Source organism: Siphateles boraxobius, unplaced genomic scaffold, assembly GCF_051911475.1.
Source record: "Siphateles boraxobius isolate OS27281-9 unplaced genomic scaffold, OSU_SipBor_1 7, whole genome shotgun sequence".
NCBI lineage: Eukaryota > Metazoa > Chordata > Actinopteri > Cypriniformes > Leuciscidae > Siphateles > Siphateles boraxobius.
The window spans coordinates 16,069,887-16,090,055 of NW_027509197.1; the positions used below are offsets into that span (position 1 = coordinate 16,069,887).

Here is a 20,169-nt window from a genome sequence, read left to right on the forward strand (position 1 = left end):
CTTGATTTTCATTAGAGATCTTACGCTAAGGTCCGCTAAATGACACAATATCACTAATGGATTTCTGTGATGTGCAATTCATCATCATCATCATTAATATGACAAACAGTACCACAATCTACAGTAAAAACGCTTTAATTACAAAAGTCCTGATTATGTTTTTCATTCTTACAGTTTAAACTTTACAAGATTTTCACATTGCGATAAATAGTCTCGCATAGACCGACATGACTTTATGCTGGCTATTGAAAAACAGCACCAAAAGTTTACATGACACATGTAAAAAATTTTGACTTATTGCACAAAGAACTTTATAAAAAAAACAACAAGAATCACATCCACAGATCTTAAAGACTTTGTGCATGCACTGGTTTTGACATAAGTTATGGAAGGCTCATGTAAAAACAAAAAAACAAAAACAGGTTTTAATGAACGTTGGATGGATGTAACACCCTGTCATAAAAAAATATTTTAATCCAGTAAAGATTTTTCGTCATAATTACATACAGAAAATAAAAAAGATTTTTAATTATTTCTGATATAAAAATGTGGCACATTTGGGAAAGCAGCATTTGATGAATTAGCCGACAATGGTTTCTTCTCAAAACTTTCAGTAAGATTAGCATTTTTAAAGAAGTGCTAAGAATTGAATGACCAAAGTTATTTCAATTGGACGTGCAAGTCTTGATTGCATAAAAGGAAAAACATGATTACACGACACTGTATCCCTGGATATTATGACATTTAATGCTCAGTAGAATGAAGTAACATAGGCATATTTTCTTCTAAATACCATATGTGACCCTGGATCACAAAACCAATCACAAGTAGCATGGGTATATTTGTGGCAACAGCTAACAATACATTGTATGGGTCAAAATTATCGATTTATTTATGCCAAAAATCATTAGGATATTAAGCAAAGATCATATTCCATGAATATATTTTGTAAATTTCCTACCGTAAATATATATAAAAAATATTTTTGTGAGTGGATGCACCAAAATCGCATACATAAATGGACAAATTTAAAGGCGATTTTCTCAATTTTCAAATTTTTTGCACCCTCAGATTCTAGATTTTCAAATAGCTGTATCTCGGTCAAATATTGTCCTATCCTAACAAACCATACATTAATGGAAAGCTTATTTATTCAGAGTTCAGATGATGTATAAATCTAAATTTTAAGAAATTGACCCTTGTGACTGGTCTTGTGGTCCAGGGTCACATATGATAACATGATGCCACTGAACTAACCTATGACAGGCAATTTTTGGTCTGGGCCTAACAATAGTCCTGGCCCAAAATAAAAAAACCTCGGTCACAGAGTGCAGGAACTGTAAAATCGTTTGCTAATTTGGCTTCATAACATTGTTTCCACATGTGATTTGTGGAGTTTGAGAATGTCTGTACATGATATTATGATAGATTAGCTGTGATCCGGATCCACTGCAGCCCTTGCCTGGTGTACTGGACGATATGAGCCATACTGCTATGCAGAGTCAAGGGTCCAGTCAGGGTGTTCAGATAGTTGAAAAATTCTGGTGTGTGCATGAGAAAGAATAATTGAATTGCCATTAGTTAAATTATTACTGAAATTCTCATTTATCAACAATAAATAAATATATAAACAAGATGGGGAAAAAAACATAATAATATCAAATAAATGTTTTGTTCTAAGCTATTAAAATGGGCCCCTATGAGAAGCGCACAGTTTTCCTAAACAACTGGACCAAAACTCACCCTTATTTTCCTTGGCCAGGGTGTCAGCCACCTCCCAGTACTCATAACTGTACAGGACACTGTTGGTGATGTTGAGGTGATTTGCTGCCATCTGGTGGATACGATGGGGAATGCTGATGACACTGCTAGGTGAGCTGCCTGTGTGAGATCCCATTATATTGACAGAACAAATAGAGGCAGGAGGTACAGTTCCCCTGTAGAAGCACAAATACAGATGTACTGAAACTCAAACACAACATAAAGGTTTCTCACAGAGGCTGAGTATATGAATTACAGGCCCAGCTATAATTAACTCTTACTTTCCAGCATCGTTCCAAGGGGGTTTGTGAGGTCCTTTTGGAGAACTCTAATATAAGCATAAACAGTGACAAGTATTGGTAAATCTTTCAACAGGACAACTTCGTTGTTTTAACAAACTTGATGTATGATTATTGATAACGGCCTACCTTGAAGTAGTCCAGCAGGACTTTAGAGTATTTCAGAGCGTGGTCCTTTTTAAGTCTGAACATTTGCCAATAAAGAAGAGCAAGACAGCGGAAACTACAATCCAGACACAAAATGTGTGTTTTGTCAACAGACTTAAGCGCGATCAAGATTCAGTCAATACAGATAGTTGCAGATCTTTGTAGTGTTGTATTTACCACAGTACAGCCAGCTGTTTGTCTTCTTGGCTGGCTCCAGGGCCTGCATGACTCTTAAGTCTCATAGCGTATCTAATCAACACAGAGGACATGCCAAATCAATACAGAGCTTCTGACATACATAGGGCCTTTTCTTGCCCTTTCTATTTTGGCATCAATCTTATTAATGTCCATTGACATTAACAAATGTGTTTGCATTTTGCAATTGTTGCTTGTTGATCTGTCACAGCACTAAATCTCACCCACATCTGATGTGGGTAAACTACAGTTCAGTCACAAGGAGCTACCCCTGTTTTCCATGTATAGATGAAGTCATGTGATATTTGGCCTAGTTAAAATTCTTTTGATGCTGAAATAATACAGAAAACATAAAATAACAATAGTGAGGGTGAAAGAGAAACACTTAAACACCTTATGAGCTCCACAGTTTCAGCATACATGGTGTAGGGGGACTTGGACTCCAGTGGTCCCTCTTCCATGGCTTTACCACACTCCATGAAGGACAATGCAGCATCCACATAATTCACAGCTTTTCCTAACTTATCCACCTGGAAACAAGGATAGAGAGACAAAAGGGTAAATCAAAGCAGTGGATGAAACGCATACAGAGGGTACACACATAAGCCAGGGATTCTCAACCATTGTTTTGGTCTGTGGCAGATTTTTATGTACTATATTCCTTGTGACCCCTGCTATTTAGAAAAACACTTCCTAGACCCTGGGTTAACATCCTTATTTGCATATTTGCGATATCGGTGTCATTGATAACATTCTGACACTGCGTCATTTCACACTGTACACGTTTGGCACTGAAATGCAAGGTTAACACCGCAAAAGAAGTGGAAACCCTGCTATGGAGCAGGGTTTCATAACCCCAGGTAAAAAGCAGTGCTAACCCCATTTCTAAATTAGAAATGTGTGAAATGTTCCTTTACTGAGGGTCAAAAGAGGGGTTATGTGGAGTGTAAAAAAAGCCCATAAGACTCTTGTTTAGTGGCAATATGCAAGTTTACAATGCTGTCATACCATTGCATCTGCTCGATGTTTCAACCTCTTTGCCTCATGCATGTAGTACTCAGCATGATGAGAGCTAACATGAGGGGAAGAAAATAAAGATTAGGTGAGAACTATAGGAAGCTTTTCACCTCATACACTGCGGTATTGTTAAATGAAACAGAAGCATTAACAGACATGAACTTACACATCACTGATAGGTACGGTTCCTCTGTAGTGAAGAGGAAGGTTTGGGGGAGGAACCCGAGATCCAGAGAGAGGCTGTAGGTGTCCTGTCACCCCTACGCACTCCACCTCTACCTTTGGCTGCGTCTTTTGGACCTGTTGAGACAAAGGTCCTGTTTCATTAGTGTATAATACATTTTCAGATTAGAGTCCTTGATTCTAGGTTCTTTAAAACATTATTTCTTCTAAACAACTAAATAATAAAAAGTTATTTGTGGAACTTCAAGCTGTGAGATTTTTTGTGGCACTTAAAGAAAAAAAAGAAAGCTTTTGTGTGTTGTGTGTTATTTTAAGAACCTGTGTTTTCTGTGCAGTTGAATCATTTATTTCTGGAGTTGTGTGGAACTTCTCTGCATGCTGAGCTTTCACAGAGGGCTTTGAGAGCTCTAGTATGTCAGATGGAGGAGACAATGGGGACACTGGCCTCTTGGAGTAAAAATAATCGTCCTGACATCTGCACACACAGCAATAAAAAGGACGTCATTAAAAAAGCATGAGCCATACAGTAAAGATCAGATTATGCAAACATGTCCCAGTTGGCAAGAATAACAGCAATGAATTGAACATTTCCATGTTTGTATTTTGTTACAGGGGCTTTCCATGATGTCCTTCAATGTGTGATTGTTTGTTGTACAGTATACTAATACTATGCAGCATATACAGGTATGTTCTAAATTTCTGAATCAACAAAACAACACTGGAAAAAATAACACTTTCAGCTCATTAAATTAGACCTAAACTGTATCTGCAAAGACAAAGCACTGATGTATAAAAGGAAAAAAGTTCAAATAAAGTTATTAGATATAAATATACCCGTTTTGTTTGTTGTCAGCGCAGGTTTCCTCAGTCTCATTATGGACTGACGTTGGAAGTCTATCTGCACGAGAGTGATTTCTCTTATTTTCTCTTTGAGCATCTCCATTCTCAGCCTATGGCATATGGCAAAACACGCAAAATCTTACATGTATGTGAGAAGACACCTCTCATATTCAACAGAACATGAATTTAAAAATTGCTGAAATGTTTGAATTAATTAAATGTAAATATGTTTTTTTCTTCCTCACTTTTCTTTTGCTTCTGCCATCTCCAGGCAGTTGGTCAGAGTGGTGCAGTTGCTTCATCGATGTCTTTTCTTTTGCCTTTCCCGATGACAAAGATAAAGATGAGGACTGTCTCCCAGTAATCTCATCTGCACTAGGAACTCTACCCAGAAGCGAGAGGTCTATCCTCACAACAAGTTTTCTCAGGCCTCGATGTGGGACGGTGGGGGACTTCTCAGATCGCCCGAAAGGAACCAGTGTGTAGAGTTTGTGCCTGCCCCGGACTTGAGTATCTGTCTCAGGGGTGCTTAAGCTCGAGCCGTGGGGGTGAGCACCAGTGCCTGAACCCTGTTTGTCATGCCTCCTCTTTGAAACTGTTTTTTGGTTTGATGTTGAATCTGCAAGGACTTTGGTAACGTTCCGGGGTGGAGTGGACTCAGAGTCTAATTCAGAGGAAGATGATGAGGATGATGAGGAGGATGAGGACGAGGAAGATGATGGACGAGTGGGCTTGACGACAGGAGTAGGCGAAGGTGGAGAGAGTGGAGGAGAAGGGCTAGAGTCTATCACATGAGGATGTGAGGAAATGTCCTCGTTGCTCCACCTTCTCTTCTTCCTCCTCTGCTCCTCAAGGTTGAGTCCGTTGCATCCCTGTTGAGCGTGATGCTGGCTGTTGGTGTGAGGTCTTTGCTTGGGCTGCACCGCCTTCCATTCAGCTTCCTGCTGCCTCCTCTTTCTCCGTTTCCTTTCTCTTTCCCCTTCCGCAGTTCTCCTATCTTCCTCTTCTTCCTCTTCCTCAGAACTCCGAACCCAGCGACGCCTTATTACCTGCTCTTCCGCCAGTATTCTTTGTCTCTGCTCCTTGCCAATCGGCACCAGGGTCACTCCCTGGGCCTTACCTCGGCTGTCCACTTCCCTCTCTCTCTCTCTAGGCTTTGGCTCTTTTTGGGAGAGCCCGGTTCTGGGCACCGGGGTGTCTCCTAGTTTGACCCTGGGCTTTGGACTGGAACGCGGTTGGGTAGTCTGTTTAGATCTGGATTGCTTGGTATCTGGGAAAGATTTAGTCTTAGAACTGTGACTAGATTGATTGTTGACTTCGATTTGGGCCGAGTCCCTGGACTTTGATGAAGGACCACGGTCTGAGCTCTTTAAAGTATTGAAATAAGATGAATCGCCGGATTTGGAGGTTGAACTGTGGTTTGACGCTCCTGGAGGTTCATTGTTTCTGTGATTATGTTCAATACTACGGTCAGATGTAGATGAGTGCCTGGCTTGTGGTTTTGGGCTAACGCGTGGTCTTTGATTCAATGAATGCTTTGTAATTGGGTTCGAAGGTGAGTTAAACCTTTGCTTGCTTGTGGATTCAGAGTTTTTGGATTCAGGCTTGTGTGAGAGATCTTTGAGTGACTTTTCTGTTAAGCTGTTTTTGGAATGATGGGGTTGTTGGGGAGGACCAGGTCTAGAGTCTTTGGATCGAGAGTCTTTGGATCGAGAGTCTCTGGATCGAGAGTCTCTGGATTGATAGTCTTTGGGTCTAAATTCCTTTCTCTGGTTGGAGCTATGGTCCGGAGGCACCCATGGCCTGACTTTGGGACGATGTGCTGGATTGAAGGCAGCTGTTGGATGTGCAATATGCCTGGGACTTTCCTGTTGAGGTGATTGTACCTGAGGATATGCACCTTGGATAAGTACTGCGGTGGATGAGAAATTTGGACTGGGGCTTCTTGGAGGGTGTGGAAATAAAGGGCTTGGACTTCGACTCCCTCGGTGGCTGTCTCCTGGACTTGGGCACACACTTGGCACTGGGCTTGGCCCAAGGCTAATTCCTGGACTGGGGCATGGACTATATACTGGGCTGGGACGAGGACTGTTTCTGGGGCTGTAGTCAAATTTTGGACTTGGGACCGGACTTTCACAAGGACTATAATTTGACTCAGAGTCTCTACCCCAGTATCTTCCAGGTGATGGTCCTCGGCCACTGTCAGATTTTGCACTCCGTCGCTGTCCTCCTCCTGGGTCGTGGTCAGTTGACTGATGCTTTTTAGGAACTTTCTCAAGCCACCTGTCCAGTTGCCACTGTGTGGATGGTGGACTCTCCGTCTGGACAGAGAAAGGACATGATTTCAAGAAATAAACATCAAGACATGATAAAAAATATTTTGTATTGTAAATATTACTCTAAATATGAATTTGATCAAATAATGTGACAATATAAGTAGAGTGACCTAGATTACAAAGCATGCTTGACAAGATTATGATTATTAGTGAATCCACTCTTTACCATAAACTCTTGACCACTGAGGTTGACAACAGTATAAACGTAAATATATTCCAGAACCTCTTTAACAATGAGAAATTGATGTATGTGGCTGACAACTATAACAGTGAACATAACATCCATATCAATAGTGGTGATGCATAGTCAATCTAGGGAATTATAGACTTCTAGCTAATGAACATCTCCACTGCTGACTATACTGGTGTAAAGTAAACACGATATGTGTGCAGAAGATTGCATAAATTCCTATTTAATCAACAATGTGATTGTAAGAGAATGTTGGAGAGAAAATAAAAAATGGCAATCGGAAATGATTAGAATAAATGAATAAGAAACATGAGTATTTATGTAAACATGCCGGTGTGTCAGTGGGAGAGAGAGAAAAAGAAAAACAGGGGGTGAGAGGGTGAGAGAGAGAGAGAGAGAGAGAGAGAGAGAGAGAGAGAGAGAGAGAGAGAGAGAGAGAGAGAGAGAGAAGGGCAGAAACACTGTGGAGATTCCTTAAACACTAACAAAACCCTTTCTTTCAATTTCACACCATATTCACACCATAACAATGCCTGTTCAGTTCACTGCTTTAAATTATTACAATCCAGAAGGCTGACGAAAAAAGCTGCTTTAAAATATAAATACTGTATGACAACAGAATCACACTATAGAGTAATAAAGTGAGTTAACTATTGACTTTCCAAAACATTTGAACGTATGCCACAAAACTAAGCAAATACTTACTTGATAGCACACTTAAGCTCCAGGGCAGACTGTGCTTTCCCTGCTTGCCTCCAGTAGCTGACCAGAGTTAATTTAAACTTTTACTCCTCCACTCAAACATTCCCCCTTCCCCTCTCTCTCTCTCTTTCCAGCAAAGACACTGCATCTCTTGTGCCCTTTTCCAACTGCCCCTCCCCTCAACCTGGAACCGTGTGGCGTTTCCAAGCCGTCCTCCTTAGAGTCACTACATGACTACACGTAGATGAAAAACACATGGTGTTCCCTCCTCCCTTCTCCACAGGTTCCAAATAGATGGCATGTTCAGTAATAGAGCCAGCTGTGTCACACAGACACCTTTATTCATATGGTGGTGTAGCTCTATGCTACTGGAGTTTTTAATCCCCCTTTCTGACGAACAAAATTAAGACCACAGAATAAAAATTTTCAAATGTAGCTGTTATAAGCTTAGGATTTCTCCCGCTGTGCAGTTTTAAAGGGATAGTTTACCCAAAAATATTCTGACATTAATTACTCACCCTCATGTTGTTGCAAACTTTATTTCTTCTGTGGAACAGAAAAGAAGATTTTTTTTTTAAATACGTTATTTTTTCTTTTCTTTTTTTTTCCACACAATGAAAGTCAGTGGGGTCCATTGTTGTTTTGTACAGTCATACAGGTTTGGAACGCCATGAGGGTGAGTAAATCATGACAGAATTTTCTTTTCTTTTTTTGGGTAAACTATCCCTTTAAGTTCTGCTTTATGTGATGAAATCAAAGGTGACATGTAAAACTTCATATCTAGTTAGTCATCTGGGGCGCCACATGTTGACATGACACCCAGATTCTAAAGTCTCAGTGGCCGCCCCTCCAAGTTCCTCTCTCCAGCCCCCACCATCCTTTTCTACCTCATCTGCTAAAAACAACTACTGAAAAACTGAGAGAGTGAGGCAATGAAAAATAGTAGATTGCATGGCAAAAAAATTGTTTGTGTACCTCTGTGCTGCAGTTTAGGGTCCGCTGTTGGGTCGGTGTCCTGCACTGGGCGTGCGTTCCTGGGCTCGGGCTACGTGATCGCTGGCTGCTGCTTTCCCACTCGCTGGAGGGGTTTGATCCTGAAGACCCTGAGCTAGAATGTCTCACCCTTCCAACATGTGTGTGTGTGTGGTGCTGCTGCTGGCCTGACAAGCTGTCAGTCAATACATGCACACCATGGATGGGGATTGAGAAGTGCACACACACTTATTAGGCCACACACTCAGATGCATTTACATGTACAACAAGCTTGAAAATCAAGTTCAGCGAAATTCTAAAATCCCAACAAGTATGCAGACTAAACCCTGACAAAATACTTGGCCTACAAGTGGTGCGTGTATTTGGGGGTTGAACATATTGAAAGGCCAAAAGAAACAGAGGCTGGTCTATCATCCAGCTGTCACATTCCACATATTCTGACCTCTTCAATATGTAATACACACATACTGACACATACAGAGACAAACACTGGCACATAATGAGACTTGGTACAGCTACAAACATATAAAGCAGACAAAACATCACAAGCACACACTTACCGGTCATTATCGGCCCAGGAAGTTGTTTGCTCACTTCCCTGTTTAACAGTTAAGAATAAATGAGAGAGCAATTTAGCGTGGAATCTTCAAATTCATGGTCACTACTAGCATCTTGACCAAAGCAAAAGCCACAGTCCTGCATTAATGCCAGAAAGGGGAAAGAGTCTGGTGTATTTTATGACTCAGACTGTTATGACTCATAAACCTGTAGTCCTGGGTAGAGATAGAGAATGAGATACAATCACATACAAGCAGCTGGTGTTGTAGGGTAAATGACTGAGTCAACTATTGAACTCACTACATGTTCAGCTCTAGCAAACCATGTCAAGTTCAGTAGCACAGATAGCGAGCAGTGGCATTTTTCTCAAGGAGGCAAGAAGGCATTGCTTCCTAACAATTTGTGTTACATGAGGTCATAATTTGTTTAAAATAACTCCTATGGGGGTTATGCGCAACAAACCGTATTCTGTAAGCATCACTTCCGGTTCAGGTCCTTTGTAAATATAAAGCTATTTCACTGAAGATGCCTTCAAAGGAGCTACCAAAGATGAGAATAACCAATTTCAATTTCAATTTTGAACGTGCTCCTTCCGAACTTTGTTTAATGAAACATCATGTCAATCGCATATTCAGATAGACATCTAAAAGCTTTTTATTTTTCTTCTTTTCACTAGCATTCGGATATTAAAATTGAATAAAGTGCCAACAATTAAAATAACTAGCGAGGTTAACCGATTTCCTTAAAAGTCCATGTGGCGAGTAGGACGAGGTCGAAGGACCTGAGAGATACGAGACCGGTGCGTCTCACAGGTGTCGTTCATCATTAATCACATCACCGGCCTCGCACTGTTCTCTCACGTCCCTTGACCTCGTCCTGCTCGCCACAGTCCATATATATAGCTGTTTGTTCATACTGCTGTTAACACTTTCTCCAACAAGCGGATGTGATGAGACCTGTTTTCCTGTTGTTCATGTGACATTCGACAAAAAGCCTATTGGAGTGAATACAGTGTAGCACTGCATTCAACATTGATAGTAAGAAATGTTTCTTGAGCAGCTAATCAGCATATTAGAATGATTTCTGAAAGATCATGTGACACTGAAGTAATGATGCTGAAAATTCAGCGTTGCCGTCACAGGCAATTTTACATTTTGAAATGTATTGAAATAAAAAAAGTTTTAAATTGTAATAATATTTCACAAAATTACAGTTTTCTATTGTTTTTGTTTTTTGATCAAACAATTGCAGCCTTGGTGAGCAAGCATGAGACTTCTTTCAAAATCAATAAGAAAATCAATAAGAAATCTTTTATAATAAACAGTAGTATGTTAATATAAACATAAAAACATATAGAATTAGTCATATACTTTTAACTTGGAGACATAACAGAGGACTTAATTGAGCACTCCACAGATGGAGTGAATGGCAATGTCAGTATTAATACAGTGCTGCCTGCACTGAGAGAGCAATGCAAACACACGTGCCACAGTAGCCAGGTGACTGTGTGTGAATGCATTTCATAATGAAAGAACAAATGAGTTAGACTGTGTTCAAAGCTAACAGTTACCACAAGCAGTGCAAGCATTATTGCTAATAATAGATGTTATCTGCTTTTTAAGCCGATTCCTTGAACAATCTTAATAGGCGCCCTACCTCGTCCTTGTCATCTTCGTCACTGCTGAGCTTCAGGTCATCAGCGAGCATGCTGGGACGGCAAAGGGAGAGTCGAAAATGAGAGAATGTCACACTCACTTGACAGAGAGACTTATTCGTTCTGCCAATCTGTAGAACATCTGTGTGTGTACTAAATGTGTGAGTTTGCCTTGAACAGTTTAACCATATGAGATTGTATCACATTACAAGTTAAGAAAGTAGTCATAAACACTGCACTCTAATGTTGAACAGTGATATTATTTGATGGTAGTTTGCTTCAGGGCTCTCACTGTATTAACCTGCTCTGTAATTAGATACTAACTCAGTAAAGTTTATGAGGTCAGTGAATTTGGTATGTTGGTTAGAGAAAGCAGAGATATAACACTGGCCTAACACTCCACATGAGGCTGGTTTTAAACAGCAGTTGGTCCAAAGTAGTTAAATTCCAGGAAGCCCAAACCATTTTTTTACAAGCTAATATGTACAGACATTCAACACTGAATTTGGTAAAGTGGTTTATTATGTAATAAAGTTCAAAGGCAGAAGCAGTTCAGGCACAACCTGGTGCTTGGTTACCTAGGACAAATCGGGTGCTGTGCGCTGCACTTACGATTTATGAGGGGCCACGAGTGGACGTGAGGGCATCCTCATAGAGACACCATCCCTCACTGAGAGAGCCACAGGGAGAGAAATACATCAGCGTTATGGAGCAGAATGTAAAAACACTACTATATTAGTACATGTACAGCTGTGAACCATGTATATATGAACCATGTGAACATGACGCAGTTAATGATGAGCAAACATCTTATTGCACACATACACATTAGCAAATCACAATATATTGGTACCATATCGGTTTGGTATTAATCGATATTGAATAAATATTTGTCAATATTGGACATTTAATTTTGAATGTACATTATTATTTAAAATGTTGGGTTAGTAAGATAAAAAAAAATACGAAGTTAATACTTTTATTCAGCAAGGACCCATTAAATTGATCAAAAGTGACATTTATAAAGTTACAAACGATTTGTATTTAAAATAAATGCTGTTCTTTCAAATTTTATACTCATCAAACAATCCTGACATTTTTTTTTATCATGGTTTCCACAAAAACATTAAGCTGCACAACTGTTTTCAACATAAAACAGGAATCTTCAAAACACTAATAATTTACCATGTAAAATGTAAAATGTAAAATCTTATTGTTAAATGTAATCTTTAGTAAAATCTCAAAATAAACATCCATTTTTCATATTGTACTTTACAGTGTTGTGATGCCTAAATTAACTTGTAGCATTCAAAATGATTGACTTCAGTTTTTAGGATTTTTTACACATTATAGTAAATAATTTTATTATCAGTCATTTAAAAGTTATCGATTAGCTGTTAACATGAAACATAATTTATAGGTATAAATCCAACTTTTAATATCGGTGTATCCCTAATACCAATAAAAAAGACACATATCTAAGACGGAGCATTTTGCACATCGGTGTAGCATGTTTACCATGTCTCTGTCGTGAATTGGGCAGTTTTCCCTCCTGAGACAGATAAACAGAAAAAATAAATCAGTCAAATCAACGCATACAAACAGCATCTTGCCTAAAAACAGAGGGGTGAATTCACTAAACTGTTACTAAACTCACACAAACCTTCGCCAAACCCTGTACCTTATTCAATATTTGAATTCCAGTTTAACCAGGTGTTGTTATGTTCAGGTGCACTTTAGGCATTTTAAACAAGTCGACTCTGGGTTGTAGTGGTGAAGAGAAGCTGTACAGCCCCTAGAACTGGCCTGCATTGTGCTTGGAGCATTGTTAGCTAATTTGCATAATTTCTTTAGTGACTCTAGTGCTAAAACAACACGGATTTATGAGTTTATGAGTGTGTGCAAATAAACAATGAAAGTGTAATACCCTGCAGGGAGAGAGGAGAGAGGAGAGAGGAGAGAAAAAGAGATAAACCTACAGAGACAGAGCAGAGGTTGTGCCTTTTGTGTATTGATCATACTTGACTGCAGTCTGTAATCAACCCTGTGTATACCTTTGAGTGCGAGTACAGCAAATGCTGGTTGCACCCTTCCCCTTCGGGCTGCTGGTAAGGCCAGGACTGGGTCATGTCCTACGGAGAGATGAGAGGACAGAGGCTAAAAGTCAAAATGACTAATGCAAATTAGCATTTAGAGTGAGCGAGGTTCAGGATTATTATATTTCATTTCATTCATTTATTCATTTAGCTGACGCTTTTATCCAAAGCGACTTACAATTGCTATATTTCAGAGGTCGCAGGCCTCTGGAGCAACTAAGGGTTAAGTGTCTTGCTCAGGGACACACTGGTGTCTCACAGTGGATTTGAACCCGGGTCTCTCACACCAAAGGCATGTGTCTTATCCACTGCGCCATCACCACCCCCTGTGGTTGGGGTGTTACATGGTTACAAGATTACATTTAACATCACCACCGCCCACATATTTAACTGCCTGAAATGTCCTCAGATATAAGGTGCATCTTTTATGGCCTCCTGAAATGTGTCTATATCCACTGACTAAGAAGTTTTTGGCCAATAAAAACCATTATATCAAAGTGGCTGTGATGGTGTTGATGCATTTTGCATCTTTAGGAACTCTTAAAAATTCAGCTACTTACTTACTTCTAAATCGCTATGACTTTCTTTCTTCTGTGGAACACAGAAGAAAATATTTTGAGAAATACCTCAGAGTTTTTGTCCATACAATGAAAGTCAATGGTCACCAAAACTGATTGGTTACCAACATTCTTCAAAATATCTTCTTTTCCGTTCCACAGAAGAAAGTCGTACAGGGTTGGAACGAAATTAGGGAGAGTAAATGGTGACACCATTTCCATAGATTTAATGTTATCATAAAATACCTTGTATTTTTCCCCAGAATGCATTAAATAATAATAAAAAAAATACACACATTAAAAAATTAAAACATATTAAAATACATAAAATAATAAAAAAAAAAACTAATCAAAAAGTGAAACTAATCGAACATCACTCTCATTAAGATTTCTGCTGAAGATCTTCAGTTTTTCCAGAAGTAGGCCTAAGGTTTCATTTCGATCCTTTCTTACTTAAGAGTCATTGTTAATTCATTGAATGACCTAACACTGGAGAGTTCATGACCTTCTGATGAAGAACTTGTGGGTTTGTGGAAGTTTCTGGCATTTTTCATACTGTGGGGGAGGGGGGGGGGACTTTTTTCTGTTTTTGAATAAATTGCATGGCTGACTGCTTATAGAAAATTATAGTTTTTTGCAAGGTTCTGTACAGATCCAACATGACTGCCATTTTGGCCAGTGCAACATACGCACAAATAATACACACATAAATAATAATAATAATAATAATAAAATACTGTACACACTCCCTATTTGGTCATACATAGAGATGGTCATTGGATGAAGCAATGATACTGTTTCAAGATTGTGAGGATGCTCAAATAGCAATAATTTGATAAGTGTCTCAGAGACAGCGTCTACACTTTTTGGGGACATCAACCTAATAATGGCATACTTAAACCTAGGATGTGCAGTTTTGTAGTGGCATAAGATTCCACACTCCCTTCAGAGTGTCTTCAAAGCCACGCCTCCTTCAAAACACATGAACGCGCACAGCCAGAGTCTGCAAAGCGAGAGACGACGTTAATTTACCTCATGTCTCAAGCCACAGAATATTACAATAATCCTGAACATAAACAACTCAAAGCGGTTTTGTAAAAGTGCATTCACGCCATGTCAAAATTAACATAATTACAAGACTCCGACTTGTAAAAAGTGTTCACGTCCATGTGGAACTCGTAATTACAACTTGTAAACTGAATTTTCTGAAAACTCCTATCTGTACCACTTTACTGCCGCAGATTCATTTCGGCATTAATTATGTTGCCATAGAAATGCATTAATCAGAGTTTGAGGACGTGACCAGCTCTGGGTAGAACAGCTGACAAGCCCCACTGACTTCCATAGTATGGTCCATCAACTGTTTGGTTTGGAACAACTTGAGGGTGAGTAAATTATTTTGGGGTGAACTGTCCATTTAAGAGTTAATAAACAGGTCAAGTGCAGCACATTTCAAGTCACAACAAACAACAGTGGCATTTCACTTTCAAACTCTTAGGATAAACTCCACCAGGTCTTCAACACAGACTGCTAAACTACTTTTAGTAGAAATGTAGAATATCATCATATTGTAAATTATTCTAGTGAACAAGAGGATATTTTTTAGAAAACATACATTATACACATCAATAGTTCTTCCTAGCCTGTAGCAATATTTCAAAAACACACTCCTCCCTCCAGAGCATAACTCTTCCACCTTTCCACTCCTTCACCTGCTTCATTATCTCTCTCGCCACCATCAGTCACTAAGGACTCATCTCTCTCCTCCAACAACAAGGCTTCCCAGGTGAACCTGAAACTGCTCTCTCTCTCTCCGCAGGTCTATTTAGACGCTTTAAAACAACCAAAACCTGTACACAACACATTGTAATAAAGCAACTCACTCCCTTTCACGTTGATTTTTTTTACTTCATTAAAAATATTACGCATAAATGAATAGCCCTTTTTAGAGATATTTAAAAGAATCAAATTAATTGGATTAAAGTTTGATTAGAAATCAGTTGCTTAATAAAATATGTTTTTGCATGGAGATGGGATCCCTCATGGGTGCAACCACATTAAGACCATACAGTAAAATATTTAAATTTTTTCAGGAACTCTCATGTTATTGGCCATTTTCTGTTGTGGAATATTTGATCAAAGCAGATTGTGAATTTGACATTTTTACAGCTGAAACAGTAAGATAAAACTGGCTTAGGCACATACACACTCATGCTTGCAAAGACACCTGTTGTGCTCTTTCTAAAAATACCCATGACCACAACACCAGCCCTAGGAAGACTTGCACATCTATACATGTGCTCGTGCACCTACACAGAATTCAGACTATACTGGTAACAGACCGACATGAGAAATGGCTATTGCTTATAAAAATTTTGATACTGAAGCCCTCATTTACATTTACTAAAATTTCAACCCATGCAAAACTGAGGGAAAAAGGGAAGTGGACCCACAAACAGCAATAGACTTAATAATTGATCGTGAGACATCAATAAGAAAACATGCATGCAGTACATCTCCCCTTAGATTTAAAAGTGTGTACTCTTTCTCTCAATGGAAACCTGGTAAACAAACAAATATAAACACATGATATATGAGGAACATAAGATTACTTGAATATAGTTTTATTTTATTGTGATTTCTTGATCTTAATATACATAACTGTATTCATCACAATCAGAACCACTGACTTGAACCACAGATTTGAATTGGTATGATCTGCACAAGTATTTCCCCTCCAAAAAAAACAAAAACTGCTGCATTTTATATCTGTCATTTTAAGGTAATGTTCTCAACAGATGCATGAATTATTGTTCATTTGGATAGCACCTAAATTACTTGTACCGATAGTATAGTAATTCAATGATACTGATCAATAAAAATGAATATAAATGATCAAGCAGTGTCATTTAGTATGCCAACCAAGAGCTAGGCTTGCAAAACATTTTTGTAGACAGACAATTCAGCTGAATTACACTCAACTTTAATGCTTACCAAGAGAAATATTAAATGCCACCAACCCTTGGTGTAGAGATCACCATATGATCTTTCCATGCTAATGTATAGCCTAGTTTAAGTGTCAGGGTGAGTGTGTCTCTTGTAGTATTTTTGCAGAGAAGAGACACTATGGTCCTTTTAACCAATGCTTAAGTGCAGTTATGCATAAGCATATTGATTCCAAGGACAATTTGTCCCCAGTCTGGATTAGAGCTGCTGGGATTATTTCATTTGAATATTCCATTAGCATTTAAGGATGTATTTTGAATGGAAGTCACACTGGGATTTGCAGTAGAACCGATGTGTTGGAAGAAAAACCAGTAGATCAAATTAATAAAAACAAGTTTTTAGAGCTGATGTATTTATCTGAAGGGTTTTACCCTGGAGGGGTTTATTTCGTGTAAATGACTATGTTATCATACTTATTACATGACATATTGATTTAAAATTATTTTATTATGCTGTTACAGATTTTACCGGCTATTATATACAAAACATTTTAATAAAGGTTTTTGTGATTGACCAGTCAGAATCAAGCATTCCAGAAAGATTTGTAATAAGTAATGAATAATTGACGACGGGCCCAGACCTATGGCACAGACCCGTCGCTATGGGCGGGCCATAGGGGGCCGGGCCCGCCCCCAAAAATGCTTGTGCACAGATAATTTAATTTCAATATTATCATAGTTGCTAATTTTGTGTTGCATTCTTTATCCTTAAAATATTAAAAATATACAGAAACAATGGTGTGATTTAGTTTGATTGATGGGAATCTACACTGCAACAGCCTATCACTGCAACAGCCTGTGCGAGTGTATTTGCGTGCGTGTGTATGTATGTTTGTGTGTGTGTGTGTGTGTGTCATGGCAATGCTTATCCCTCTGTTGACTACTTTAAAATGCAACGTTTGAGAGATGTTACTGGTGTTACATATAATATGTTGTATAGTCAAGTGTTTTATGGATATTCATAATATTGCTTCTGTTTAATGTGGTGTAGGCTATAGGCTACCTGGTCATTTCGCTGTTTATATGTTTAATGTGATGATTACGTGCTGCACGGCTAGAGTTGATTATTATAAATATACATACTGTAGGCTAATATTAATTGTGCCACCCCACTGGTCTGGCGACAGGTCTGGACAGGCCATTGGTATATTAGATAAATAATGCCGTTATACCTCGGGTGTGCATTATTTTTCAATAATTCAACAGGCCAGAGTCAATTATTCCGCTTATACTGCGGTTACCACACCTAAAAAAAAAACGCATTTAATCCCAGACTCCTTTCCTAATTCCAAAACATAATTTTAGAGGAGACTTGAGCCACTGATAGCAGTCTAATGCAGTTATTAATGCAGTTATAGAGAGAAAGAGAGAGTGTATCAAGCGTGTATGAATTACCAGAGTCTGTGTGTCTCTCAACAGTGTTCAGCAGCAGCGTCTCTACTAATAGTGAAACTGTAAGTTTATCTGCTCCAAGAACAGAGCCGTTATAACATCGCTAGTGAGAAATGTCATGTAGCTTTTAAGTTGTTAAAATATTTTACTGATAAAATCATAAGAGCAGCACTGACAACACGTTTCTGTATCCGTGCTGTATGTGGTGCGAGAGAGCGGGATAGAGTATGTGCTATTTGTATGAGTAATTTTCTGGCACAAAACAGAAATAATTTGTAATTTCTATCCTATTGTTCACTATATTTATATGCTTGGTCAGTGTCGTTGTGGGTTTTGGCTGTTTTCCTGTTATAAAGACTTTGAAATAACTGAAATCATTTGGTGAAGTGATATGGAACTGCGGTCAAGACCTGCTTGGAACTATTTTAGCCATGTGTTCCCCTGAAAATAATTGCACACCTTAGAACGTTCGTCAACCAACCAGATTCAAGCATTCAACGGCCCTGTAGTAAGAATTATTTTGAATGGTGTACACTTTATGACATTCCAATATAGTTAATGTGCAAGAATTAAATTAAAAGCCTTTTATACTGTATATTTATAGAAAGATGTCCCAGATATCTACAAGAAAAGAATGCTCCATATCTGTGATTAATTAATTATTACTCATAAATTGCTGCTGCATAAATGCTGCACAGCTGACATCTGCATACATCTGCAGGCGATTGCCATTGTGGTTGCCTGCACACATGCACTTGTCTGAACTGAAGTGTCCTCAAAAGCTCTCAGTGTAGGGGCTGACTCACACACAGCTGTAGGAAATTGTTATGTATATTTTGATGATCCCTTACTTTTTGCTTTATTATAAGCCTCCTCCACAGCACCTGTTTCATTACTCTCAGAATGACTGAGAATGAGTCATCTTTGAAGCCTGTGTGTATGCATGAGTACAGCAGTGAATGAGTGTGCATTTGTGTGTGAGAGAAATTGCCAAAGTTTAGCAGCTTAACCGAGTGTATTTAACCTTACTCACTTAGTAGGCTACTGGTCTTCTTTGCGCCCTCGGCTGCTCAGACTGATCTTCGACTCTCGTCTCCCAAGTTGTTTGTTTTTTAATTACTATTATGCTCACATTTGCGTCAATAAATATTAGTACAAGCGAGTTCTAGTCAGACAGAAGTCAAAATCCCCTTGATGCCACCGGGTCTCTGTGGAGAAGTCCAAACTAAGATTCTAAGGCGAAGAGATAAACATGATGTAACAACAGGAGAGGCAGGTGATGATTCGCCTTGATAGAGTGAAGAAGCTCTCCAGAGTGACAGAAGAGGAAGTAGTTTTTTAAAAATTTGAATTTGAATGTTTCGTACCACCTAATCAACGCTGAGCTCGCCACACAGCAAAACCGAAAACACCAAGATGCGCTCAAAGGTATTCACACCGGAAAACAGTTCAACTGACAAAACCATAGAGCATCACATCTCAGAAGTTCTGTCTGTAGTGTAGGCTACTAGACTGTACAGAGACATGACAGCGCATGATTCTTCTAAGTTACAGATTTTTCAAATGTTTTCATTGTTCCTTATTGAGCACTACCCATTAAAACATTTCGACGACCACAAAAGTTAGTCAGGTCGCCTATTTTTACCTAACGTTAAAAAGAAGCTCGCGATGAGAAATCGTGTCCACCTGAGGAGGTAACCATAGTAACAGTACGCGGCTCGTTTATAGCCTACTTTCGCGAGGCGCATCAGGCGAAACATTGACATACATAAACACAGCCATTATTCTCCACTTACCTAGGCTATATATTCACATATCACAGATACGATACAACACAACATGGGCTGTGTTTTGTTTAAAAAGTTTAAAGATAGTTGAAGTTTGGTAAAGAAAAAAAAAAAGGTTGCGCGAGATATAATTTCTACTGATTAATAATAACAAACCACATTAAATATATAAGAAGATAACACCACCAAAAAGTCTTAATCAAATTGGCTAGTCATGTTTTTGTTTCTACCTGAAAAACAAAAGAACTAAAAGCATAATTTAATTTGACACTAACCTGGGATGCGTGCTGAAGCATGAAACAAACACTTGCAAGTTTTCCCTTACTTCCATAAATGGTTGGCATGTTGAGGTCGATTGTTTAATTGTCCATTTTGGCAGCTCCAGAAGCGCAGCACTGCGCACCGCACGAGCGTCAACAGGTCACGCATCAGAGGCACTGTCGGTTGTGTGGAAGCA

The 20,169-nt window shown here is 38.9% G+C and overlaps 1 protein-coding gene across 3 annotated transcripts; it reads right to left on the minus strand.

Annotated features, from left to right (window-relative positions):
• Positions 1–121: 121 nt before the first annotated feature.
• Positions 122–20,169, minus strand: aff3 (AF4/FMR2 family, member 3). Of its 3 annotated transcripts, XM_077216583.1 has the most exons (19): positions 19,988–20,169; positions 12,930–13,007; positions 12,394–12,427; positions 11,488–11,545; positions 10,878–10,929; positions 9,224–9,261; positions 8,646–8,838; positions 4,688–6,763; positions 4,437–4,552; positions 3,921–4,077; positions 3,586–3,719; positions 3,411–3,474; positions 2,796–2,932; positions 2,385–2,456; positions 2,190–2,283; positions 2,043–2,089; positions 1,744–1,937; positions 1,382–1,541; positions 122–804 (listed from the first exon to the last, which is right to left on the minus strand). In XM_077216583.1, exons 1-18 carry the CDS (start codon positions 20,054–20,056, stop codon positions 1,420–1,422), a joined length of 3,735 nt encoding a protein of 1,244 aa, XP_077072698.1. In that variant the 5' UTR covers positions 20,057–20,169; the 3' UTR covers positions 122–804; positions 1,382–1,419. The 3 variants fall into 3 exon arrangements, with proteins under 3 accessions (XP_077072698.1, XP_077072697.1, XP_077072699.1); XM_077216582.1 differs by having other exon boundaries at positions 122–1,541; XM_077216584.1 differs by lacking the exon at positions 19,988–20,169 and adding an exon at positions 18,959–19,345 and having other exon boundaries at positions 122–1,541.

Excerpts from the sequence above, each read along its gene's own strand:
- aff3 (XM_077216583.1), bottom strand. The coding sequence starts at position 20,056 with ATGCCAACCATTTATGGAAGTAAGGGAAAACTTGCAAGTGTTTGTTTC. Across the intron at positions 4,553-4,687 it reads ATGGCAGAAGCAAAAGAAAA|GCTGAGAATGGAGATGCTCA; the intron begins GTGAGGAAGAAA and ends CATATGCCATAG. Across the intron at positions 2,933-3,410 it reads AACATCGAGCAGATGCAATG|GTGGATAAGTTAGGAAAAGC; the intron begins GTATGACAGCAT and ends CCTTGTTTCCAG.